This window comes from Amblyomma americanum, chromosome 3 (assembly GCF_052857255.1).
Source record: "Amblyomma americanum isolate KBUSLIRL-KWMA chromosome 3, ASM5285725v1, whole genome shotgun sequence".
NCBI classification, from domain to species: Eukaryota; Metazoa; Arthropoda; class Arachnida; order Ixodida; family Ixodidae; genus Amblyomma; species Amblyomma americanum.
The window spans coordinates 136,817,454-136,838,876 of NC_135499.1; the positions used below are offsets into that span (position 1 = coordinate 136,817,454).

The following is a 21,423-nucleotide window of genomic DNA, read 5'->3' on the forward strand; positions in this document are numbered from 1 at the left end:
GAGAGGCCACTTACCTGACACAGTGTCTACAAAGTCCTTAGTGATTTTGTGTTTTGCAGAGTTGTTCACACAATGAGAAAGCACAGATTAGCTTACAGGCCTGTTTATTCTCTGTTAAGTACAAAAAAAAAGAGGGGTCTTACAAACATCTGGGCATAAAAACATGCATGTAACAGCAGATGAATGACTTCTCTGAAAACTGGCTTGTCCAAAAGTTCGCAGCAAGGCACAAAAATAGCAGCTTGCACAACTACCTCCATGCATAACAAGATTTCTTGCATTTATAAAACTGGCTGCATAGCATGTCTGGAAGTTAACTGAGCTGCTATGCAGCATCTGCTGCAGTGTAAGAATGTAACTTCATCGTAGGTGAGCAATAATTGGGAGCGTCTCGCACTTGCATGCCAATGTTGTTTATAATCAACTTTACCTCATACTGAAAGTTTCTTCTAAGTATATTGACTACTGAACAGCAGGCATTTGACTTGCAGCAAATATAAAGATTCAGGCTGCAGTACACTACAGTTAAAACTCAATCTAACGAAACCCTGTTTTATGATGTTCCCAGTTTAACGAACAAATTTTGATTCCCTGGCAAGTGCCCATAGGTTTCAATGTGCTCAATGACCCGATATAACGAAACAAACGACCAGTAAACCTGACTTAACCAAATTTTTGTGTGAATATTAAAGGAAAAAAAGAAAGCAATTTTTCATATATTTTGCCCACGATGCCTCGCAGCTTGTTGGTAGCATGCCAGCTGTAAAGTCTAGGCACCAAAGTTACGGCCCTGGTCTTTTTTGGCTTGGCTGCAAGCTGCGCTGCTGCACGGCACAAAGGACTCTGCAGTTAGCGGCGCGCTTTCCACCTTGGCTTCGAATCCATTTTATCATATCACACACAAGTGATTCGAGCTGCTTTCGTGGACTTTTCATACGTGCAGGCGTGGGCTGTTGGCAAATGCGATGCTGGGGTAGCTTTTGAGTGCCGCTATGTTACAATTTTAGATTTCGAATGGCGGAAAAATGCCTTCCTCAATTTTACAAATATCCCGATTTAATGAACTAATTCGTGGTTGCCCTTAACTTCTTTAAATCGAGTTTCAACTGTAATTTGCTACAGAAGCTGCTTTAGGTGGCTTTCAGCAACTATAACTCGATCGAAAACACTACATTCACCGGACTCCAGTACTTCCACTGAAGAAAGACAGCTAACCGTAAAGGTTAGTACAAGATTATGGCACTGCTTAACTTAGTACACAGATGACTAAAAGGCTTCCACACTGACACAGGTAACTGGATATTTTTTTTTGCCTGTCTACGTGTATCAGTACGAAGTGGCAAAATTGCCCTGGTGAGTGCAAGAGTTATGGTAAAATAAAATGTTAGAAAAAAAGCACTGCAAAGAAAAATAGGGGCACCGTATGGAGTAAGACATTCAGTCCTGCAGTAAACCTGCAAAACACGACTAGAATAAATGGTCGTAAGCAGGCTTTTCAATAACAAAGTGAGGCTGTAAACAGGCAAAACTTCGGTAAGAGGTTAAAAAAAAAAAGAGTATAGAATGGACCATCTATGCTCGGAAGGTAACATCAGAAGAGCATGTGTCACAAAAGAAGAAAAAAATTATATACATGTGTATACATATTGCATGCATGCAGGCTGTTCAGTGCCCATTAGGTTTTGGGCCTACGGCTCTTCTGAAACACGGAAAATAAGAAACTGAACAGAAAGCACACTGTGAATAAGGCAATTGTTAGCCAAACTGTTGATTGTCACTCGAGTTACTGAGCAAGTTTTTTTTTCCGTATGACAACGCTGTGTCCACATGCAAGACACCAGGCAACCATCCAGCTGGGCAAGAGGGATGCGTGATTATGTGAGGTGACGCACAGATTGTGAGGCACACAGATTGAGAAACTGAAGAAAAGAGTCAAAGTCCCACACACAGAGCTGGGTCTCTCTGGTCAATATGCTGACTAAAAACGGCTAGCCAACACAAAAAGCTTTGCCTTCTTTATGGTTAGCGGTATCACAATAAATAAATATTTGTTCCCCAATACCACTTATGGCAAGGCAAGACTGCAGAGAAAGTGGTAGATCAACTAATAAATGATAATGAAACCGCACACAAGAAAGCATGGAATAATAGACAGTTAGCCACTGCACAATCAACCACAATGAAACATAGCAGCACTTTCAGGGATGCAGTCGCAAACACTACGGAACTCGGTAGACTTTCGCTTGATGCAACAATGACTTAGGCATATTTATAGACAACAGCGACGAAATAATGCACAGGCATATTCAAGCAGAAATTGATGATAAAGTCCCCATCTCCCCTTCTTTTGCATGCGTGAAACTGAGTAGGTATCAAAAATGTGCATGTTGTTCAGAATTGTACGCTAGACTCCGTAACTGACAAACACAGCTGGCAGAATAATGCACCCTGTTGGCCACATGTGTAGTGTCACAGGTATGCCAAGGACCAGGCATAATAAGGCACTAAGCACAATAATCTCCAATGGTGCCAGGGTAAATTGTACTGAAAATCAGGAGGCCACTTTTCTATGAGACAGCTTTGGCTGCGGCACTTGTATAATTTATATGGCAGTGCGTACATTTTTTACTACTACTACTACTACTACATCATTTTTTTTGTTCGAAAGAGCCACTGTACTGCTTTCAATAAAGTTTGCTGCTTTTACAAGCATTAAGTACAGTGCATAGTGCGGCCACGCTTTTATGTGAAAGGGATGCTTATATTTTATTTACAGAAACGCAGTTGTGAAATTGCAATGTTCATCTCCAAGACTTGAGCATTACACTGTTTGGTCTCAGCATTGAATACACATGTAAAAACTCTTACTTCTGTTCCACAACTTTGTTCAAAAACAAGAAAACTGCTCTGCTATTGGTCTTGTTGCTTCGTCGACCAAAATGATTTATTCCAAGTGGTGCTGCTCTGATGGCTAAATGAAACCATTTCCCTGCTGTCACTGTTCACTTGAGCATAACAGTGTTAGCTAATGTCTCTGATCACATGAGACAGCAAACCTTATATGGCACAGACAGTTTGCAAAAATCAGGTATGGCATTGGGCATTTTCTCTTGCCTGCAACCATCCTCAGTGACACTCCACTAACAAGTCACTCTACAAACATGCCAGTGTTCTGCTCTATGGTAAACATTTAGCCTTTTTTAATGCGTAGCAAGTGTGTTTAGAAGGTAATGAGTAAAAGTCTGGTTTCTAGCATCCATGGCTCTCCTTAGACCCTGTCCCATTTTGGATGTTTTTTGTGTCCCACCGGGTTGCGGACAGTACAAGCCAATAAAAATTGAGAAAAATGCTGCTGTACAGAGTCTCTCTGAGGACCAAGTGCAAGCACAGTAGCATAGAGAGTTGCAAAACTCGCTCACCCTTCTATGCACAGTAATTACACACATAAGAAAAGGTACCTCTTGCATAGAAAAGACCAGCGTCTTGGAAGGCACAAATGTACGAGCTTTCCAGCGCATCACCAGGTATAAGTAAAACAACCAAATACATTACACGAACAGTATAAGGACAGTGGGCCACTCATGCATAAAGCACTTCCTTTGTTCTTTGCTTCAGGCATCTCCACTCTCCGTTCCTTTTTTCATTAGTTGCGGTGAGCATTAAAAGACCAAACTTGGCTACGAGCACTCAGTTGGAATGCACATATAGTCTTGAATATGCAAAGGCAAGCACCGTTCGAAAGCAAACCTGCCAACCTTTCGGCAAGGAGAAGAAACAGGCTGGCTCCTCTTCCTTAAGCCTGTGCGCCCTGACTGCATTTCGAAGAGACATGTGCACACCGAGTAAGGCTTCACCATAGTGCGCTCTCTACCAAAGCAAATGCATTAGTACCATGGAAGACGCACATTTTCCTTTTCTGCCAACCAGCTTTGCCCTCAAAGGCTCTCTTTGTCCAAGGCTTCATGTAGATCTTTGACAACTCTTCCCAGGCACTCACGGTGAGCACTGTCGTTTCCAAACACCGAGTCCAATGTCTCTGGTTTCCCAAAGAAGCCAAAGATGTGCTCGATCCGACCCATTGACTTGGCCGTCAAGTGGGAGCGCACAAGGTCGGAAAGCAGGGCTCGACACTCATCGAAGGCACCAACAAGATACCGCCGGTCGTATGAGAACTCCATCTCGTAGAAGCTCACTACAGCCATGGCAAGAGCACGCATCTTGCGTTGAAGCTGTTCCGCCACCTTTATCTCGTCTGGTGAGAACTGGCTGTTTCGATGCAGGACACCAACTTTCACCACAATCTGGGATGGGAAAACGAGTTGCAATAGTGATACCAACAGACAAGAATAATAGTGAAAGAAAAGTGGGTTTTAACAAGGGTGTTCTAGGTAGGCTAGCTCTACATATTAACTGTGCAGCACTTTTTAAATGATCGCCATTGCATGGAGCCATGTGTAGGTGGCGTGGCCTTAAAGAATAGTAAAAAAAAATGATGCAATCACTTTGCACCTACAGTTAAGATTTCATTACTTCACACGAAAGCATCGGTGTCAATACCATCGGTATGCTGGCATTAAGGGTACCACACACTGATTAGAGGCAAATGCTCTCAGAACCAAGTACAAAAACAATGTAAGAAACACAAGAATGCATGCTCGAATTGTTAATGCAGTTCAAGCATATAATCCTAAGGCAAAAAAAGGATCTGCACCAAGCCCAATTTCTAGGTTTGCTTTTCAGACCTGCACAAAATATGTTAAGAGCAAAACTTGACCTATATTTAGACCCTCCACTATATTTATACCCATAACCTATATTTATACTCGCTACATATTTTGCTCTGATACTGGGGCATTCAGGAATTAGTACATCTATGCCAGAATGCGCTTCACGCGTCAATCACATTAATAAGCGAAATAAATCAATAGCAAAATCGAATCGTTCAAGATCGCCTTTTTAAGAAAATTACGCTTCTGAATGCGGAACGTGGAAGTTGACTGCACTATTGCTGTCAGTATCGGAACAGGCCTGTGGCTTGACGTTGTCGCGACCGTCACGGCCGCCACCGCACATGCGGCTTACCGAATCACAACGTTCTCCGCAACTTGGAAGCACTCACCTTGATAATATTCTTAATGATTTTTTCTGCCTCTTTTTTGTTGCCCGACACATGCTTGACAAGTTTGTACAAATTATCCAGGAGACTTGCGGAGACGTCATCGATGAACGCCTTGGCGACGCTCTTGTTGCTCATGCGACTAAGCAGTTTTTTCTGGACTCTCAGGCCGATGTCTTTCGCGTGGAATTCAGCCACTGCAAAGACGCAATGCGGGCAGGGTCATGACGAGTTTCATATCAGCCACGTAAAACGCATGTATAGTACTAAGCCGTTTTTCTGGGTGCTATAACCACTACAAACACCATACAAGGTAACAACTAGTTTGACTGCCCACGTAGAGCAGCTGCCGTCAAATTTTTTAATGGGTTAATCAGACTTCGTCGGCCTGCGAGGTGCTTGCTCGTAGTGCACGCACGCGAAACGGAGCGTGCAGTGACCGAACAGCGCAGTAACGCCGCTAGCGCGAACATAAGGAACGGAAGCACGAGGCCAGGAAACTCCACCGCCAACGCCTTGAAGCGCAAAAGCAAATGTTAACAAAGACAAAAGAATAACTTACTGTTCCTAGCTTGAAAGCTCACGGGGTCCGATTCACAGCTGTCGGACAGTATACAAGGAGAGGTAGAACCGTGGACGCGCCGTTGGTTCACAAGATGCGTTCAAATCCCAGCTGCTCAAAACCGTTCAATCGGAACTGCCAATCTCTAGTCCGTGAGTCACCTGACCTCTTTCCTTCGCTGCTACAGTTTCGCGCAGTGTTACGTACTAGGGGTGCATGTAGACGCAAACTAGTAAACTGAAGAAAATGGGAAGCCCGCTACGGCAGCACAAGAACGCTGCGTACTACATTCGTTACTACCACGCTACGCTGTCTGCGTCATACTCGATATGCTCGATTGGCTCGGCACTCGTTCATTCATGCCAGTGCTATCGTTGGCTGGAAGCGCTAACTTCTGTTGCTCAGTTGCGTAAGCGTTTGTTTATGGTCTGTCTGGGCACTGGTCTGGGTCGCCGTGGGTCACTGACATAAGGCGCACACGTTTGTGCCCTCGTTAAAATGTGTGCATATAAAAGGAAAAACTTGTTTCCTGCCCGAACGCTGGATGTGGTGACCTGACACAATCATTAAAGAAAAAAAAAAGCTGAAACACCGCACGGACCGCACTGACAAGACAAGAGAGAAAGAGAGGAGAATAAACTTCGAAAGGAGAATGGCGAAAGCTTTGTATTGAATTTTATGCTTATGCTGTCACTAATTACAGAACACTGTAATGACAGAAAAAAATGCAAGCTGGCACGTCACGGGTTCCAAAATACGCACTTTTCACATGTGCAGCAAAACGCTCTGCTGGCGTGTATGTGGAATGCGTGCTTCCTTTCATCGCTGTTTTACATAAATAATGCGCTCAGTCATTTATTACCACTCAGTAGTTTAGTTAGTCCTGTATTACTAGCTACCTTTACCATGACTCATATCGAAACAGCAACAAGCACTTGACAGTTTCGTTGGTTTCGTTAACGACGGCAGCGCTAAAGCGGCCGATCCACAGCAGTCGCCTATCCAAAGCCAGTTAAGAACACGGAGCCAGCTGGCTAAATGCTATCAGCGCCCCATCCTCGGGTGCGCCATATAAGGGAATCTATCAGCGGCCGGCGCATTGTCACCACCGGCGGAGCACGAGGTATTCGTAATAAGGGCGATTCGAAGCTCGCCTTCGCAATTTATCGAGTCGGTAGGACTCGTTAGAGGATTTGAGACTTCCCGAAGCATCTCTGTTAAACAAGACCGCAATTATGTCGTTCCGTGGCGGTGCTCCGACAGCCCTTTCGCAGATGCTGAAAGAAGGTTCGCGACACTTCCAGGGCGTCGATGAGGCCCTCTTTCGCAGCATCGAAGCCTGCGTGGAGCTTTCTCGGAGCCTCGCCTCTGCCTACGGACCAAATGGACTGAACAAAATGGTGATCAACCACTTGGAGAAGCTCTCTGTGACCAGCGATGCCGCTACCATTCTAAACCAGCTCGAGGTGCAACACCCCGCCGCCAAGCTACTCGTCATGGCGTCTCAGATGCAGGAGGCTGAGGTAGGCGATGGTACGAACGCGGTCGTTCTGCTTGCCGGAGCCTTGCTGGAAAACGCCGAAGAGCTCGTGCGAACTGGCCTCACGCCTGTGCAAGTTGCCGAAGGCTATCAGCTCGCGCTGAAAAAGGCTCTTGACCTGCTGCCCGAATTGAGCGTCGATGAAATACAAGACATCCGCAATCCAGAGCAGGCTGTGAAGGCAGTTCGCACGGCAATGTCCAGCAAGCCTTTAGCTGGCGCCGACTACTTGGCCAAGCTGGTGGCCGAAGCTTGCCAGGCAGTTCTGCCTGAATCGGGCGCCCTCAACGTGGACAACGTGCGTGTCTGCAAAGTCCTCGGTTCCGGCCTCGACCAATCTCAGGTAGTCCTCGGTATGGTTTTCAAGCGGCAGGTCGAAGGCGACATCACCAAAGCACGCGACGCCAAGGTTGCCGTCTACTCGTGCGCCGTGGACACAATGCAGACCGAGACCAAAGGCACAGTGCTCATCCAGTCGGCGCAGGAGCTGCGGCACTTCTCGCGCGGCGAAGAGAACCTGCTCGAGGATCAGATTAAGGCCATCGCTGACGCTGGCGTCAAGGTGGTGGTGAGCGGCGGCAAAGTGGGCGACATGGCACTCCATTACCTCAACAAGTACGGCCTCATGGCGGTCCGGCTGCCGTCAAAATTCGACGTGCGCCGCGTGTGCCGCGTCGTAGGCGCCACTGCCCTACCGAAGCTTGCGGCGCCGCGACCCGAGGACCTGGGCCTGTGTGACTTGGTCTACCTGGACGAGCTGGGCGACACGCCGGTGGTGGTCTTCCGCCAGGAGGGCCACCTGACCCGCGTGGCCACGGTGCTGCTGCGCGGCTCCACTGACAGCCTGCTAGACGACGCCGAGCGTGCCGTGGACGACGGCGTGAACGCCTTCAAGGCGGCCACCAAAGATAGGCGCCTGGTGCCCGGCGCCGGCGCCGTCGAAGCCGAGCTGGCGCGGCGCCTGGCCACCTGGGCTGACACCCTCCCGGGGCTCGAGCAGTACGCGGCGCACAAGTTTGCCCAGTCGCTGGAGTCACTCGTCAGGACTCTGGCGCAAAACTCTGGCGCTTCCAAGCCCGAAGAGCTTGTGGCCCAGATCCAGGCAGCACACAATCAAGGTGATGCCAATTCATGCCTGAAAGAAGAGAGCATCGGAGATGCGGTGAAGAATGGCCTGCTGGATCTTCTCATCACGAAGCACTGGAGCCTTCAGTATGCAACAAATGCTGCTTCCACGGTTCTGCATGTGGACCAGATCATCATGGCCAAGCCAGCTGGAGGGCCTGCGGCAAGGGCTGGGGAAGGGGACAGGGATGATTAGTTAAGTGTGACCAATAAAGCCCGGTTCTGTCTTCGTATCGTGCTGCCATTTTTATGTGCATTTGCTGCCGCTGTGCAAAGCTTGGCTTGACTCTGCTACGTGGCTTCAAGCAAATGCACATGATACTTTGTTGCTTCTGTAATATCCCTGATCAATCGTGCTACCTACGTAAGTGCTGTTATGTCAGCAGTAAAAAATGTAGCAGATGGGAAGAGAAAGAATGGGAAACAGTAGCAACATGACATTTACTGAATACAAAGGTGCAGATGTTAAGTATACGGCAAGACTTCAGGAAATAAGTGGAATTGCCTATTCCTAAGTAGGTATGCATAAAAAATGCTTTATATTGGTAGTATTTATTTCCTTTAGGTACAAATGATCCAGTGGAGAGAGAATTTTTGTAATTTCAGATTTGTTGCAAGGAGCATACTTCGATCGTAAAAATTCCGTCTTCAATGAGTAAATATTCAATTTCTCTTGTGCCCTTGTTTATCTGCATCTTGAATTGTTTATACTTTCGACTTATTATGTTGTAAGTCGTTATGTAAACTAAATCCATGTTACGTCGCTGCGGTGGCTTGATGCCAAGGTGATGCCAAGCCCTTCACTATGGCGTTTGGCTGCAGTCCTGAAAGGCGCAGGTTCGATCCTGGCTGCGGTGGTGGCATTTCGACGGAGGCAAACAGCTAGAGGCCCGTGTACCATGTGATGTCTGTGCACGCTGAACCTTAGATGGTAGAAATTACCGGAGCCTTTCACTATGGCGTCCCTCATGGCCTGAGTCACTTTGGGATGTTAAACCCACATAATCTGAACCAAACCATTTTATGCACTTGTTTATACTTGTGGAATTAGCAAACGAAAACTGATGCCACTGACATACTGAAGCTATTGTAAAACAAGGTAGCTGTCGCGTGGCTCAGTGGTTATGGGTGCTCGGGCTGTTGTCTCGAAGACACTGGTTCGATCTCGGCCACGGCGGTCACGTTTCGATGGAGGCGAAATGCTAGAGGCCCCTGCACTGTGTGATGTCAGTGCATGTTGAAAAACCCCAGGTGGTTGAATGGAGCCCTCCAATGCGGCGTCCCTCATAGCCCAAGTCTCTTTGTGACATGAAACCCTATAAACCAACCGAACCAGTATAAAACATGGTGGCAGCTGCTAAAAAAAAATGGATTCCTGCGTTAATTTCACATGCCTGACTCTGCCTCTTTGTGGAAATTGTGCTATAGCATTCTTGTTGTGACCACATATGTGGATATACCACCTGATGGGATTATTTCAAAGGCTTGGAGTTCAGTAAATAAAGGACTGTGGCCCATAATTCTCGATTTGGGCTGTCTGTAGTTCTCGTTTGCGCATTCTGGTTTTGAGCAGAATTTTTGTTAAATGTATCATGAGTCTTTATTTCTGTATACATACAGGTTGTTATAGTTCGTGCTTATTATAAAGTTGACCTCTCTAAAGGAGCTGGTGTTTTAGCCCAAATGGCATATTAAGCTTGTTTAAGTGTGGTGTGATATTCTGGGCTAGTGACAGCTAGTGCTCTAAATGAGAGCAGGTCATTAAAAATGCAAGTAACACTGAAATTTGGTTTCATGCATTGAGGCCTTTCTACTGGTGATACTTATAGTAAAAAAAATAACATGCTCATAAAAAAAAATTAAAAACAGATGGAAACATTACAGTGCATTGCATTACATCATCACCAAACTAACAATCACAGCTATCGGTAGGTACAGTAATGGAAGACTGTAAATAGTACTTGGTTTCTAACTTGAATTTATGCTAAGCTGTTCTTATAACTCACGTAGCCATATATTTTGCAATTGATTCTAACTTCGGCTTGTTTGGCTTCAGAAAAAAATGTGGCATTGACATAAAGAACTCTTTAATTTGTCTGCAGAGTATTAGTTGTATCAATAACAAGGGCAAAATAAAGTGTGTGCCTTAAATATAACTTTGCTGTGTTCCACTTGTTACTGATGATCTCAGGATGCAACATCTTATTCCACCTTCAGTTTATCCTGTTTGTCTATTTGGGTATGTCACTGTTTCTAATAAATGCCCACCGCTTCTTCCTTCCTTGAACTGGATACACACATTAATTATCTTGAAGAACTATCTCCACCAGCTCTCTCCACGTTCTCTTTGGATGGCCCCCGGCCTTTTTCCCTTTGGTGCCAATTTCTAATGCCTTTCTTCCAAAATGTTCATTTCTCCTCATTGCATGACCACACCAATGGAGCCATGACTTCTTGTACATTTGCTACTCACATTGGCTTTGTTCCTATGTTTGCAACCTTACCCATGAGTGGTCATTCTATACTCGAACCTTTCGTGTCACTTCACATATTCCTCTAAGTGTTCTGACCTCAATCACACTTTATATTCACCCAGTTTTACGCTCGCTTTAATGTATTTGCCTTTTTCTGAAAATGGGGAGCGAATACCGTATTGGTGTGGTACCACTGTATGTTGTAGAGGTGGGCAATTAGTTGCAGTGCCTGCTTCTTTTGAAAACAAAATGGTTAGTATGAAGGTGATGGTGGCCACACTATGCATGTTCAGAGAATCTTTATCATTTTTATAATGTTCAGTTAACATGGGGGTTCAAGTGGACTGTACTCTGCATATTACTTCTGAAGCAGCTCATGGGGCAACATTCCGATGCAGTTGCATTTTGATAGTTGAGTGAAAACTGACGCCAACCAATATTTTTAACTTTACCCAACGTTTCGGGACCAACTCGGTCCCTTCTTCAGGGGTGACTAAAGTGTGCCAGCAGCAGCAGCGGGTTGCTGCCTTCACTCTCCCCTTGTTAGCACGTGGCGCAGTCCACTAACGTACATGGAGGGGAGCGTTCCTGGAGTCCTATTCATCGCTGCCTTTGTGAGCCCCGTACGTTAGTGTACTGCGCCACGTGCTAACAAAGGGAGAGCGAAGGCAGCAACCCGCTGCTGCTGCTGGCACACTTTAGTCACCCCTGAAGAAAGGACCGAGTTGGTCCCGAAACGTTGGGTAAAGTTAAAAATATTGGTTGGCATCAGTTTTCTCTCAACTAGCTCAAGAACCCAACCAGACGGACTTCCGTCGAAGATGTTTTCGTTCAGCTGCATTTTGAAATTTAGCCGCGGTCAGGTTTGAATCAAGATTACCTGGGTTCGAACCCGACCGCGGCGGCAGCGTTTTGATGGAGGCAAAACGCATAGGTGCCCGTGTGCTGTGATGTCAGTGCACGTTAAAGATCCCCAGGTGGTTGAATTATTCCAGAGCCCTCTACTACAGCTCCTCTTTCTTCCTTCACTCCCTCTTTTATCCCTTCCCTTACAGCAGGTATCTGGGGAGATGTGAGACAAATACTGCGCCATTTGATATTCATTTCCCCCAAAACCAATTTTCATTTTCATTTTATATAAAATGCAAATTAAATTTACTAGACCAATTAGTTTCTACAACCACATCATCATTAGTACTTAAGGTATTGTACCACAGTATTTATTTATTGGCTGTGTGTGGTTGGACTATAGTTGATGCCAGCTTGAGAACATAATATGAAAACAGCACGTTGATGTGGGACACAAGAAGAGGCATATCCTGTTTCGGTGTGCTACCTTCTCATCATGTTCATAGTATGTGTTATTCAAATCCGTGCGGTTTGTCAGCAATTTCAAATTTGCAATTGTGATAGGCAAATTATACTTTTGCATTTTAACAAGTTAAAAGTTTAACTTTAGTTAAAATGCAAAAATATAAGTTGCCTATCACAATCACAAATTTTTAAATTGGTGACAAACCGCACGGATTTGAATAAGACATACTGTGAACATGATGAGAAGGTATAACTGAAACACGAAACGCCTCTTCAATTGTGTCCCATGTCAATGCGCTGTTTTCATATCTTATGTGACACATATATACAACGAGCATGGTATATGGTTCTACCTACCTTATGTGGCACATATGATACAACGAGCATGGTATATGGTTCTACCTAATCTGTGAAACACTATGTTGCCTAGCTAACAGTGGCTTGTGTATAGTACCACAATTATTACAGCTTCATCACAACGTACAGTAAGTAATATCTCATAACTGCTGATAGCCAAAAGACACTTAGGAATAGAGGAGAATATTGGAGGCACTACCACTGTTCCTCTTCTTTTTTTAATAGGCTGAAGTGTTTCTTTGGCTGATAAGAAGACATCTTTTGCCAATAAGAAAAAAAAAATTTCCTCTTGTGATACTTGCTGTACGAGTTTAAAATCAGCCTGTAATCAGACAGTATCCTGCAGAAATGCATTAGGATTATTCATCAGTTATATAGGTTTTGCTTTAAGAGACTAACACATATTGTGTAGACTTCTTTTTCATTGTGTGAGTTTTTTTTTTGTTCTCCAGCCTGCACATGTTGCAAGCTCTTGATGTATTCAGTCAAGCTCTTGACAAGGTGGGTTTCTGATGTAGATTTATGAGTAGAATGTAAAGAAACGTCTTTCTTAGAGCAACAGCAGCAGTTAAGAAGGACATGCTTAAGACACTGATACCAGCAGTGTCATATGCAAGTTGCATTCTGTCAACGGGCATGTCGGTCATCCACCTTTATTATATACATGCCTATATTTAATGGAAGTGAGCCAGTATAGCGTCCCAACATGCTGCTGATATGGTCAATGGCTTGAGCTGTTCAGAATGGCACCCCTGCTTGCATGTTCATCTTCTTTATAAAGGGCATGGTTGTGCCAGCAGTGGCGCCACTACAAGGGCATCCAAAGGGAAAACCTGGAGAAATTCTTTCATCCCCACAACTTTTATTTGGATATGGGGAGGTGGGAATTGCCTAATTTTGTCCTGTTGCTGTTTATATTTCTGTATCATATAATTATGATGATTTTCGTTCCCATGCAGCCTTATATAAGCACACTATTGACAATGTGTAACCGGTTCACACCTTTCAATGATAATTTGGTGCAATGCAGAATTATGAAGGTATTATAGAATCATAATATCTTAATTTAAAAATTTTTATGGCTATGCAGGAAAATATTAATGCCCTCTTAATTATTTATACATATGGCTATCTTCCTAAACATTCATTAAAACGAATGTGCAATGCACAATGAATGTACAATGAGGGAATGTACAATGCAGAACACATTTGTCTCTTCACCAGACAAGCACTTGGCTATAAATATTTACTAAGTGACCCATGTTGCATATGTGTAGCCATGTGCTTGTTATGTGAAGGATTTGTTTAGATATTTGACACTTTACTTCAGTGTGCTTCTGACAATTAAAGAATAAGACCATCACAGTATTTCCAGAATCATCATCTTTATTGATCAAGATGTTGTGTGTATTATTAAACAAAGAGTAGGCTAATAAGAAATAATTCCTATGAGCTCTTGTCCATGTACTTGTCTGCTGGGTGTACCAGTACATGTATTGCAGATAATCATGGGGGTGGAAAAACCTGTAGACAAAAGGGGATCTGAAAGAAGAGCAAATCTGCTATGCTCGTCTGTATTTTTCTCTCCTCTTTTATTGCGTATAATGTAAGATCCGAAGCATACGTTGTAACATCACTGAGAAAAAAAGGAACAGTACAGCCTGAGTAACTGTTGTACAGGATGAAGTGCCGTGAGTAAGCCGAATATGCAGAATTTAAACATTCTGATATCATCAGGCAAGCTAAAAATATTGTCAGATGGTCTAATTCGAACCCAGTTGCCCATCTAGATCGCATGCTCAGTGTGTTATATCTTGTAATCTTTTAAATTTGGCCTGGAATTTATCCCACACACTATGGGCTTATGAAAGTGAGTTCCACTCGTGCTATACGCTGTTCAGTTCGACATATTCGCGTGCATGGAATGTTCGTGGAATTTTTTTTTGTCCATTGAGTTATATTTTGTGCTGTGTAAAGTGCTTGGCCACAAAGTAAACGCTCCTCTGTATGTAAACTTTAATGCAATAAGCTTCAGAACTGCAGCTTCTCTAAATCCTCTACACATATAAAGGACATTTTCACTGCATAATAAGTGTTACTGCTGTTTTACTTATCCCCCTAGCAGACTTGGCTCATTATGAGCTAACTGTCATTTCTGGTTCTTGACCAGCTTGTAGTGAGTTTAAGTAAGTTTAGGGAGAGTAGGGCTTGTCCACAGTATTTTGCCGACTGATGCCACCACAGGTACTAAAAAACCATTTTGTTACCGTTTTCGAAAAAAAAAAAAAAAGCTGTGTCAGTATGTTAGGGGCTTAATATCTCTAGATTAAGCTCTTCTAACTTCTTCATTAACTGTGAGGTGTCAAATCAGCGTTAGGCACATGTGTAGCATTTAGGAGAGCAGAAAGTTTGGTTGATATGCATACTGAGCTCTCGTCTTTGTCTGTCTATATGCTTGTCCTCATTTTTTCCGTGCCAACTTCTTCAGTACACATGCATGTGTAACGTTATGCTAGCTACACGATATTTTAAATCTTACAGTAGGATTGATTAATAGCAAAGGTAAAACAAACACAATACATATATGCGCTTTGCAAAAACTTCACAGGGACACCTAATTATCTTAAGTGTTGGCAGTGCAGTGGCATTGAATCTCTTGATGCCTTGACGTACCAGAAGTGACATCACTTCGGGTCTGGTGACGTCACTCCCCTCTGGCGTGCCTCAATAATTCTTCCAACGCAGGCTTTAAGGCGATGAATATAAATGCCAGAAGCATTGTAAACAAAGCAACTGCCATTGAAAGCATTATCTTGGAACACGAACCACATATACTAGTAATAATTGAAGCTTGGCTTCATCAGGATATATCGGACGAGGAGGTCATGCCGACAAATTATACAATAGTGAGAAGAGATCGGATAGAAAGAGGGGGTGGAGTGGCAATCGTGGTCAAAAGCAGTATAGTATTTTCTGTGTTAGATGGTCCAAGTAACATTGAATCAGTATGGATAAAAATTAAGTTAAATAACCGCTTGGTGATTGTAGGTGGTGTAAACAGAGCTCCAAACTAGTTTAAGAAATTTCATGGACACAAATTTAAAACAGGGTGACCCAATCCTACTTTTAGGTGATTTTAATTTGCCCGGAATTGACTGGAATACACTCTCCTTTAGCGCAACGGATATGCCTAGCTGTCAAAAACTAATTGAGCTTGCATTTTGTTATAACCTAACTCAAGTTATAGAAGGTTACACCAGAGTATGCAAAACAACATCATCACTTCTTGACCTATAGTCTTTGTATTCTCAGAACTGCTACCATATCTTTGTGCCTGTGAACTCTACAAAGGTATATCTGATCACAATATGGTAATAATGAGTTTAGATACGGTGCCAGATCATTCGCATAGTAAACGTTACGCGTTTCTAAACTTCGGAGCCACTGACGATGTTGGTGTGTTGGAATGCCTCAAGGGTTCATTTGATGATTTTATGCAACTTGCTGATAGTGGTACTACAGTGGACAAACTATGGGCTTACTTTTCAGACATGGTGGAACACTGTATCAAGCACTTTATTCCCAAGCATTTAAAATGTACAAGGAAGAAGAATCCCTGGATAACAAGAGAAATCATACACATGAAACGGAAATTAAAAAGAAAATGGAGGGCAGACAGGATTAAGTCTGTTCCTGGTGAGAGCAGTGTCATTAGTCAAATGAGTAAGGAACTCAAGCGTCTTGTCAAGCTGGCTAAGGACAAGTTCTGCAATGTAACACTGAAAAAATTTTTATTTGAGGCACCTAACAAATTTTGGCACTATGTTATTCCTGCGAAGCTTCGAAATAATGGAGACAAAAATAACGCAGAAAGAGCTGAAAACCTTAACTCGTTTTTTTCATCCGCCTTCACTTCTGACGACGGCTTGTCACCAAAAGTGGCAGACGCGCCTGGCTGCCCTCTAGTTCAAGACTTAGAAATCACAGAGCAAGGAGTGCCTAACTTGCTGTAAAGAAAAGCCCAGGCCCTGATGGAATCCCCGACGAATTCCTGTTCAGATATGCAGAGTGGGTTGCCAAATACCTCACAAAAATTTTTCAAATATCTATTGCCATTGGTTCTTTCCTGTCCACTTGGAAACATGCCAAAGTTATTCCTATCCATAAGAGTGGTTCTACATCGGTTGTCAATAATTTCTGGCCAACTTCTCTCCTTTGTACATGTTCTAAGTTGCTTGAACATATTGTATTTAAACACCTTATGGTGTATCTTGAAAATAACGTACTTCACCCTTCTCAACATGGGTTCCGAAAAGGCCTTTCTACCAGTATACCCAGCTCATAGAAACCGTTCACGACCTTTCCGAAGGAATAAACTGCCATGGTCAAGCTAACATATTATTCTTGGACTTTTCAAAAGCATTTGATAGGGTATTCCACCCAAAGATGCTGCTAAAGATTAATGCTATATTCAGGAACTCCAAAATAACAAACTGGTTTTCTTCCTACCTCTCCTCTCATGAACAGTTTGTACACCTCAGAGGTTATCAATCGTCTTCTTCCCTGGTGGTTTCAGGTGTTCCACAGGGAAGTGTCTTGGTCCCCCTTCTATTTCTGGTTTTTATAAATGACCTCCCAAATTATATCACAGTTCCAATCAGCTGATGATTGTGTGGTATACAAAACAATTAAGACCCCAACTGATCAAGAAGAACTGAACGCTAATCTGCATGCAATAGAAAATTGGTGCATTATGGCAAATGGTGGTTAACTCTGACAAATCTGTAATTATGTCTGTTACTAGAAAGAAAAATATAATGATATACCCTTACTCCATTGCAGGTAAACCAATTAATAGAGTACAACAGCATAAGTATCTCGGCTTAACCTTCACTTCTGACATATATACAGGAATACACACTTAAATAATGTATGCTCCAAGGCACACAAAGCAATTTGGACACTAAGACGCAAAATCCGTAATGCAACTCCTGAAGTAAAAACACTCACTTATAACACCCTCGTAAAACCTGTAATTGAATATGGCAAAATTGTTTGGGATCAGTGCACTGCGTCTAACAAAATAAAAATTGAGAAAGTTCAGAAACTTGCTTCCAGTGTTATCTTCAGTAAATATCGCCGAACTGAATCACCAACCGAATTATGTTAATTAGCAAACCTTAAAATTGTAGAATACTGCACAAAGGTAGATAGGCTGAAGTTTCTTTACCTCTTAATTCATGGCCACTTTAATATCAACACATCACCCTATTTTGCAATACACCTTAATGAGACATCAAGACATCGCTATAGCATGTACATTCCTGTGCCACGTTCTTATAGTGCTTGTTTTAAGTACAGCTTTTTTCCTCGTGTTATTAAAGAATGAAACATGCTGCCTGATTCCATTGTAAATATTAATTCCCCCCATGCCTTTCTAGAATGCCGGAAATCATACCTGGACTGTAGTACAATATAATAGTTCTGCCTTAGCACATGCGTTTTCTTATCTACTGTTTCATTTTTCCTTTGTCTTTTGTGTCGATGTTGTAGTTATGAAATGTACCTTGTTTTGAATGTGTATTAGATTTTCCACTCCTGTAATAACCTTAGAAAGGCTGACAGTATGAATGAATGAATGAATGAATGAATGAATGAATGAATGAATGAATGAATGAATGAATGAATGAATGAATGAATGAATGGTGACATATCACCATTCATATGTCACCACGGGAATATTATTATTCCCGTCCGGCCAATGGGTGAACTTTATGACAAAATTTTTTCTCAGTACGGCTTTTAGTGTTATCATATTAAAATATTGCAGGTTAGCAGGTTAGAAGTTTTTTCTGTAAACTTGAGAAACTTGAGCGCACAGGCAGATAGTCGAAGGAGCGATGAAGACGGACAAAAGTTCTTCTAAAAGAAAACTGTTTATTGGGTGCCAGGTGCCTGCATTGGTACAACTAGTACATGAGTTACTGGAAAAAGTTTCAAAGCATCCAGTGATACTAGCATGTGGTGCCTCAGGAAAGTCTGCGTGTGTGAAGAAGCAGCACTGCACCTGTGAAGTACGTTGCATCGCAATGAACTGGAACATTTGACACCAGCAGATCATGTGATCGCCGAAAACAGTCGAGCAACTCGGCTCCCTGCAGCATAGAGTTTCTAAATATAAAGAAACTCAGTGCCCTGCAAATTATGTTTTGTCTGCTCGTTAAAATTAAAGTTTAAAGGCAACACCATCACTAGGCACTCCAGAATTTTTTTTGATTTGGGGGTGGGGTCAAGACTTAACCTTAACCTTAAAGTTTGTTTTGTTTTGTCATTTTTTTTCAAGTTTTGTTGACATTAAATTTTATATTTCTTGTTTATAGTTTTGCTTTGCACTATTAAAAGGTGTATTTATTTGTTAATGCAATTGAAATGGGCAGCTTTATAAAGATGTACAAACGAGGATTGATCAGCTGCATTGAAAAACCTTGAGCATATAGTCTGTGTCTTGCGCATGTTAGTGAGAAAATCAACTTCTGTTGGCTATGATTTTTTTACTGAAACGAAATGCTTTACTCCTGTGCATGGCTACGAAGTGAATTGAGGCGTTTGTCAGAAATCTTTTACGAGTGCAAAAAATATCAATTGTAAGAACTTTTATCGAGACTAGGGGGGGAGAGCGCTTTTAGCCCCCTAGCTGTGGAGAAGTGTTTGGGTGGGGGGGTGACCACCTCCCTTCACTCCCCTCCCTCCTCTGTTCCGGAGTCCCTGGCCATCGCAAAAATGTAAGAGTATGCATCAAAACAAACGTGCAACTCGGTCATCTACCGAGCCAGGCTTTCGGTTGCTTCTTCGTCCAGCACCAGGGGCAGCACGTCGGACCAACTAGAGTCACTGGAAATTTTTCAGTGACTCTAGGATCAGCTTAAATCAGCTGCATGGCTTGTGTCTGCAAAAACTGAGCTCGCAGCCAACAGCAACTTGTCGTATATTAAAAATGCAGATGGCAAGTACCGATCACAGTGGTACGTACCAATACCACCACGGTGGTACCTGATTACGGCTGGCGGTACCAGTAGACCACAATATGCTAACTTTTGAGGAGTATTTGCTCTCGATTAGGCCAGTAGTTGGCGCATTGGAAAAATTGGTTTTTTGGGAAGGAAATGGCGCAGTATCTGTCTCACATCTCGGCAGACACCTGAACCGCGCCGTAAGGGAAGAGGTAAAGGAGGGAGTGAGAGCTAGACGTACGAAAGGAAGAAAAAGGTGCCGTAGTGGAAGGCTCTGGAATAATTCCGACCACCTGCAGGGATCTTTATAACGTGCACGGACAACGTACAGCACAAGGGCGCCTTTGCGTTTCGCCTCAAAACGCTGCCGCCGCTGTCGGGTTCAAACCCGGGTACTCCGGATCAGTAGCAGAGTGTCCTAACCACTGCGCCACCGCGGCGGGTAGCCTTACGTCACCGCCCTGCTTTTAACTTGCTTTTCAGCCACCAATCTTCCAATTACTTTTTGACAACATAAAAACTAAACAGCAGTTGTAAACACTGGGCCATGTTCTGCGGCGTGCTGATACAGTGAACTAGATCTGTAGTACTGAATTACTCCACTGGCCAATCGCAATAGTAAACGAAACCATATGTTTGACTACAATATTATACAAGCCATGTATCAAGATTCTAGAGCTTATAATTTTTTTCTGGCGATTAATTTTTTATTTAGGTAACAAAAAATATTAACGCACTACTTTTTTTAGTGGAGGAAATCTGTGCGGCGGTCGTGAATGTGGGCGGAGCTTCACTGCAGGCTTACCTTATTTTGGTGGCGTGTTTTCCTCTCTACAATGATGCGGAAGACAGTACACGACGTGGTGTTCTCCTACGACGGCTAAATAATTTAGAATAGAGGTTTTCTGTCACGCTGTTTCGGTTTTAATAACCGAATGATGACTGTGACGTCAAATTGTGCTTATAGGTCACGTGAGGAATGCAAAAACTGCAATGTAATCGCATGCTTCTATATTCGTCATTCCATCTCCTGAGGAAGGCTGGCTTTAGCATTGCAATGAATTAAATCGACGAAGCAACGATTATATCGCTCTCTTTTTATGCCTCACATGACATAGTTGACGTCACAGTCATCGTTCGGCTGTTGAAACCGAAACAGTACGAGAAAGAAATTTGATTATAAATTGTTTAGCCGGGTCTGGACAGGTCAGACCGGCCATGTATGACATATTTAATTGTAACACATTTAGTTGTAAACTGTCACGTTGGGGTGACGACACTCCAGCAGTCAGGAAGACAACGAAAGGGCTCCCAAAAGAAACTGTTTAAGGGGCTGACTCGCGCCCACTAAGAACTGAATCACTTAGCGGTGGTGATAGCCACAAGCGTGCTCGGCGGTCATCGAACTGAATGCCTACAGTTCTTGGCCGCACTCAATTTAAAGCTGGCAAGGTACCCTCGAGATAAACAACAAAAAGCAACTACAAAATCTGGGAAACTGTGGAAGCATTTGCACGTGGCCACGAGCAATGGAGATAAGTCTGGTCACATCTCGCATTACAATACAAAATGATAAAGCCCTGTGCTGGCAGTTTTGAACGCGAACGATCAAACGGTGCAGAGATTCACGGCAATATAAAACTAACTGAAATGGGCAGCTTTATCACGCACGAGGAGTGATCAGTTGTATTAAAAACGTTTGTGCATAGTTTGTTTAAATCCTGCTAATGTACACGGGTCAGACCGTCGATTTCTGTTGGGACATGACTGGTTTAGGTCACTCATATGCGGAATGCTTTACAACTGGCTGCGAAGCCTAGAGTAGCTCAGTTCCACTGTGCTTATTAAAAGAGTCCTAGAACTGAAGTGTTTCAATTGTCAGAAATCTGATCGAAATGCTAACAATTGGAGAATAGTGGGAGGGG

General features: G+C 43.3%; 2 protein-coding genes across 2 annotated transcripts; one reads left to right on the forward strand and one right to left on the reverse strand.

The window, feature by feature from the left end:
- Positions 1-87: 87 nt before the first annotated feature.
- Positions 88-6,314, reverse strand: sigmar (Tumor necrosis factor alpha-induced protein 8-like protein sigmar). Its single transcript, XM_077657956.1, has 3 exons — positions 5,679-6,314; positions 5,120-5,313; positions 88-4,301 (listed from the first exon to the last, which is right to left on the reverse strand). Coding segments are annotated over exons 1-3 (561 nt in total). The 5' UTR covers positions 5,680-6,314; the 3' UTR covers positions 88-3,935.
- A 447-nt stretch (positions 6,315-6,761) lies between these two features.
- Positions 6,762-8,576, forward strand: CCT8 (chaperonin containing TCP1 subunit 8). The gene has a single exon (XM_077657955.1). It carries the CDS (start codon positions 6,914-6,916, stop codon positions 8,537-8,539), a length of 1,626 nt encoding a protein of 541 aa, XP_077514081.1. The 5' UTR covers positions 6,762-6,913; the 3' UTR covers positions 8,540-8,576.
- Positions 8,577-21,423: the final 12,847 nt, after the last annotated feature.

Bases quoted from the DNA above. Each gene is read 5' to 3' on its own strand.
- CCT8 (XM_077657955.1), top strand. From the start codon at position 6,914: ATGTCGTTCCGTGGCGGTGCTCCGACAGCCCTTTCGCAGATGCTGAAA.
- sigmar (XM_077657956.1), bottom strand. The intron at 4,302-5,119 runs GTGAGTGCTTCC...TTCCCATCCCAG, and splicing joins TCATTAAGAATATTATCAAG to ATTGTGGTGAAAGTTGGTGT.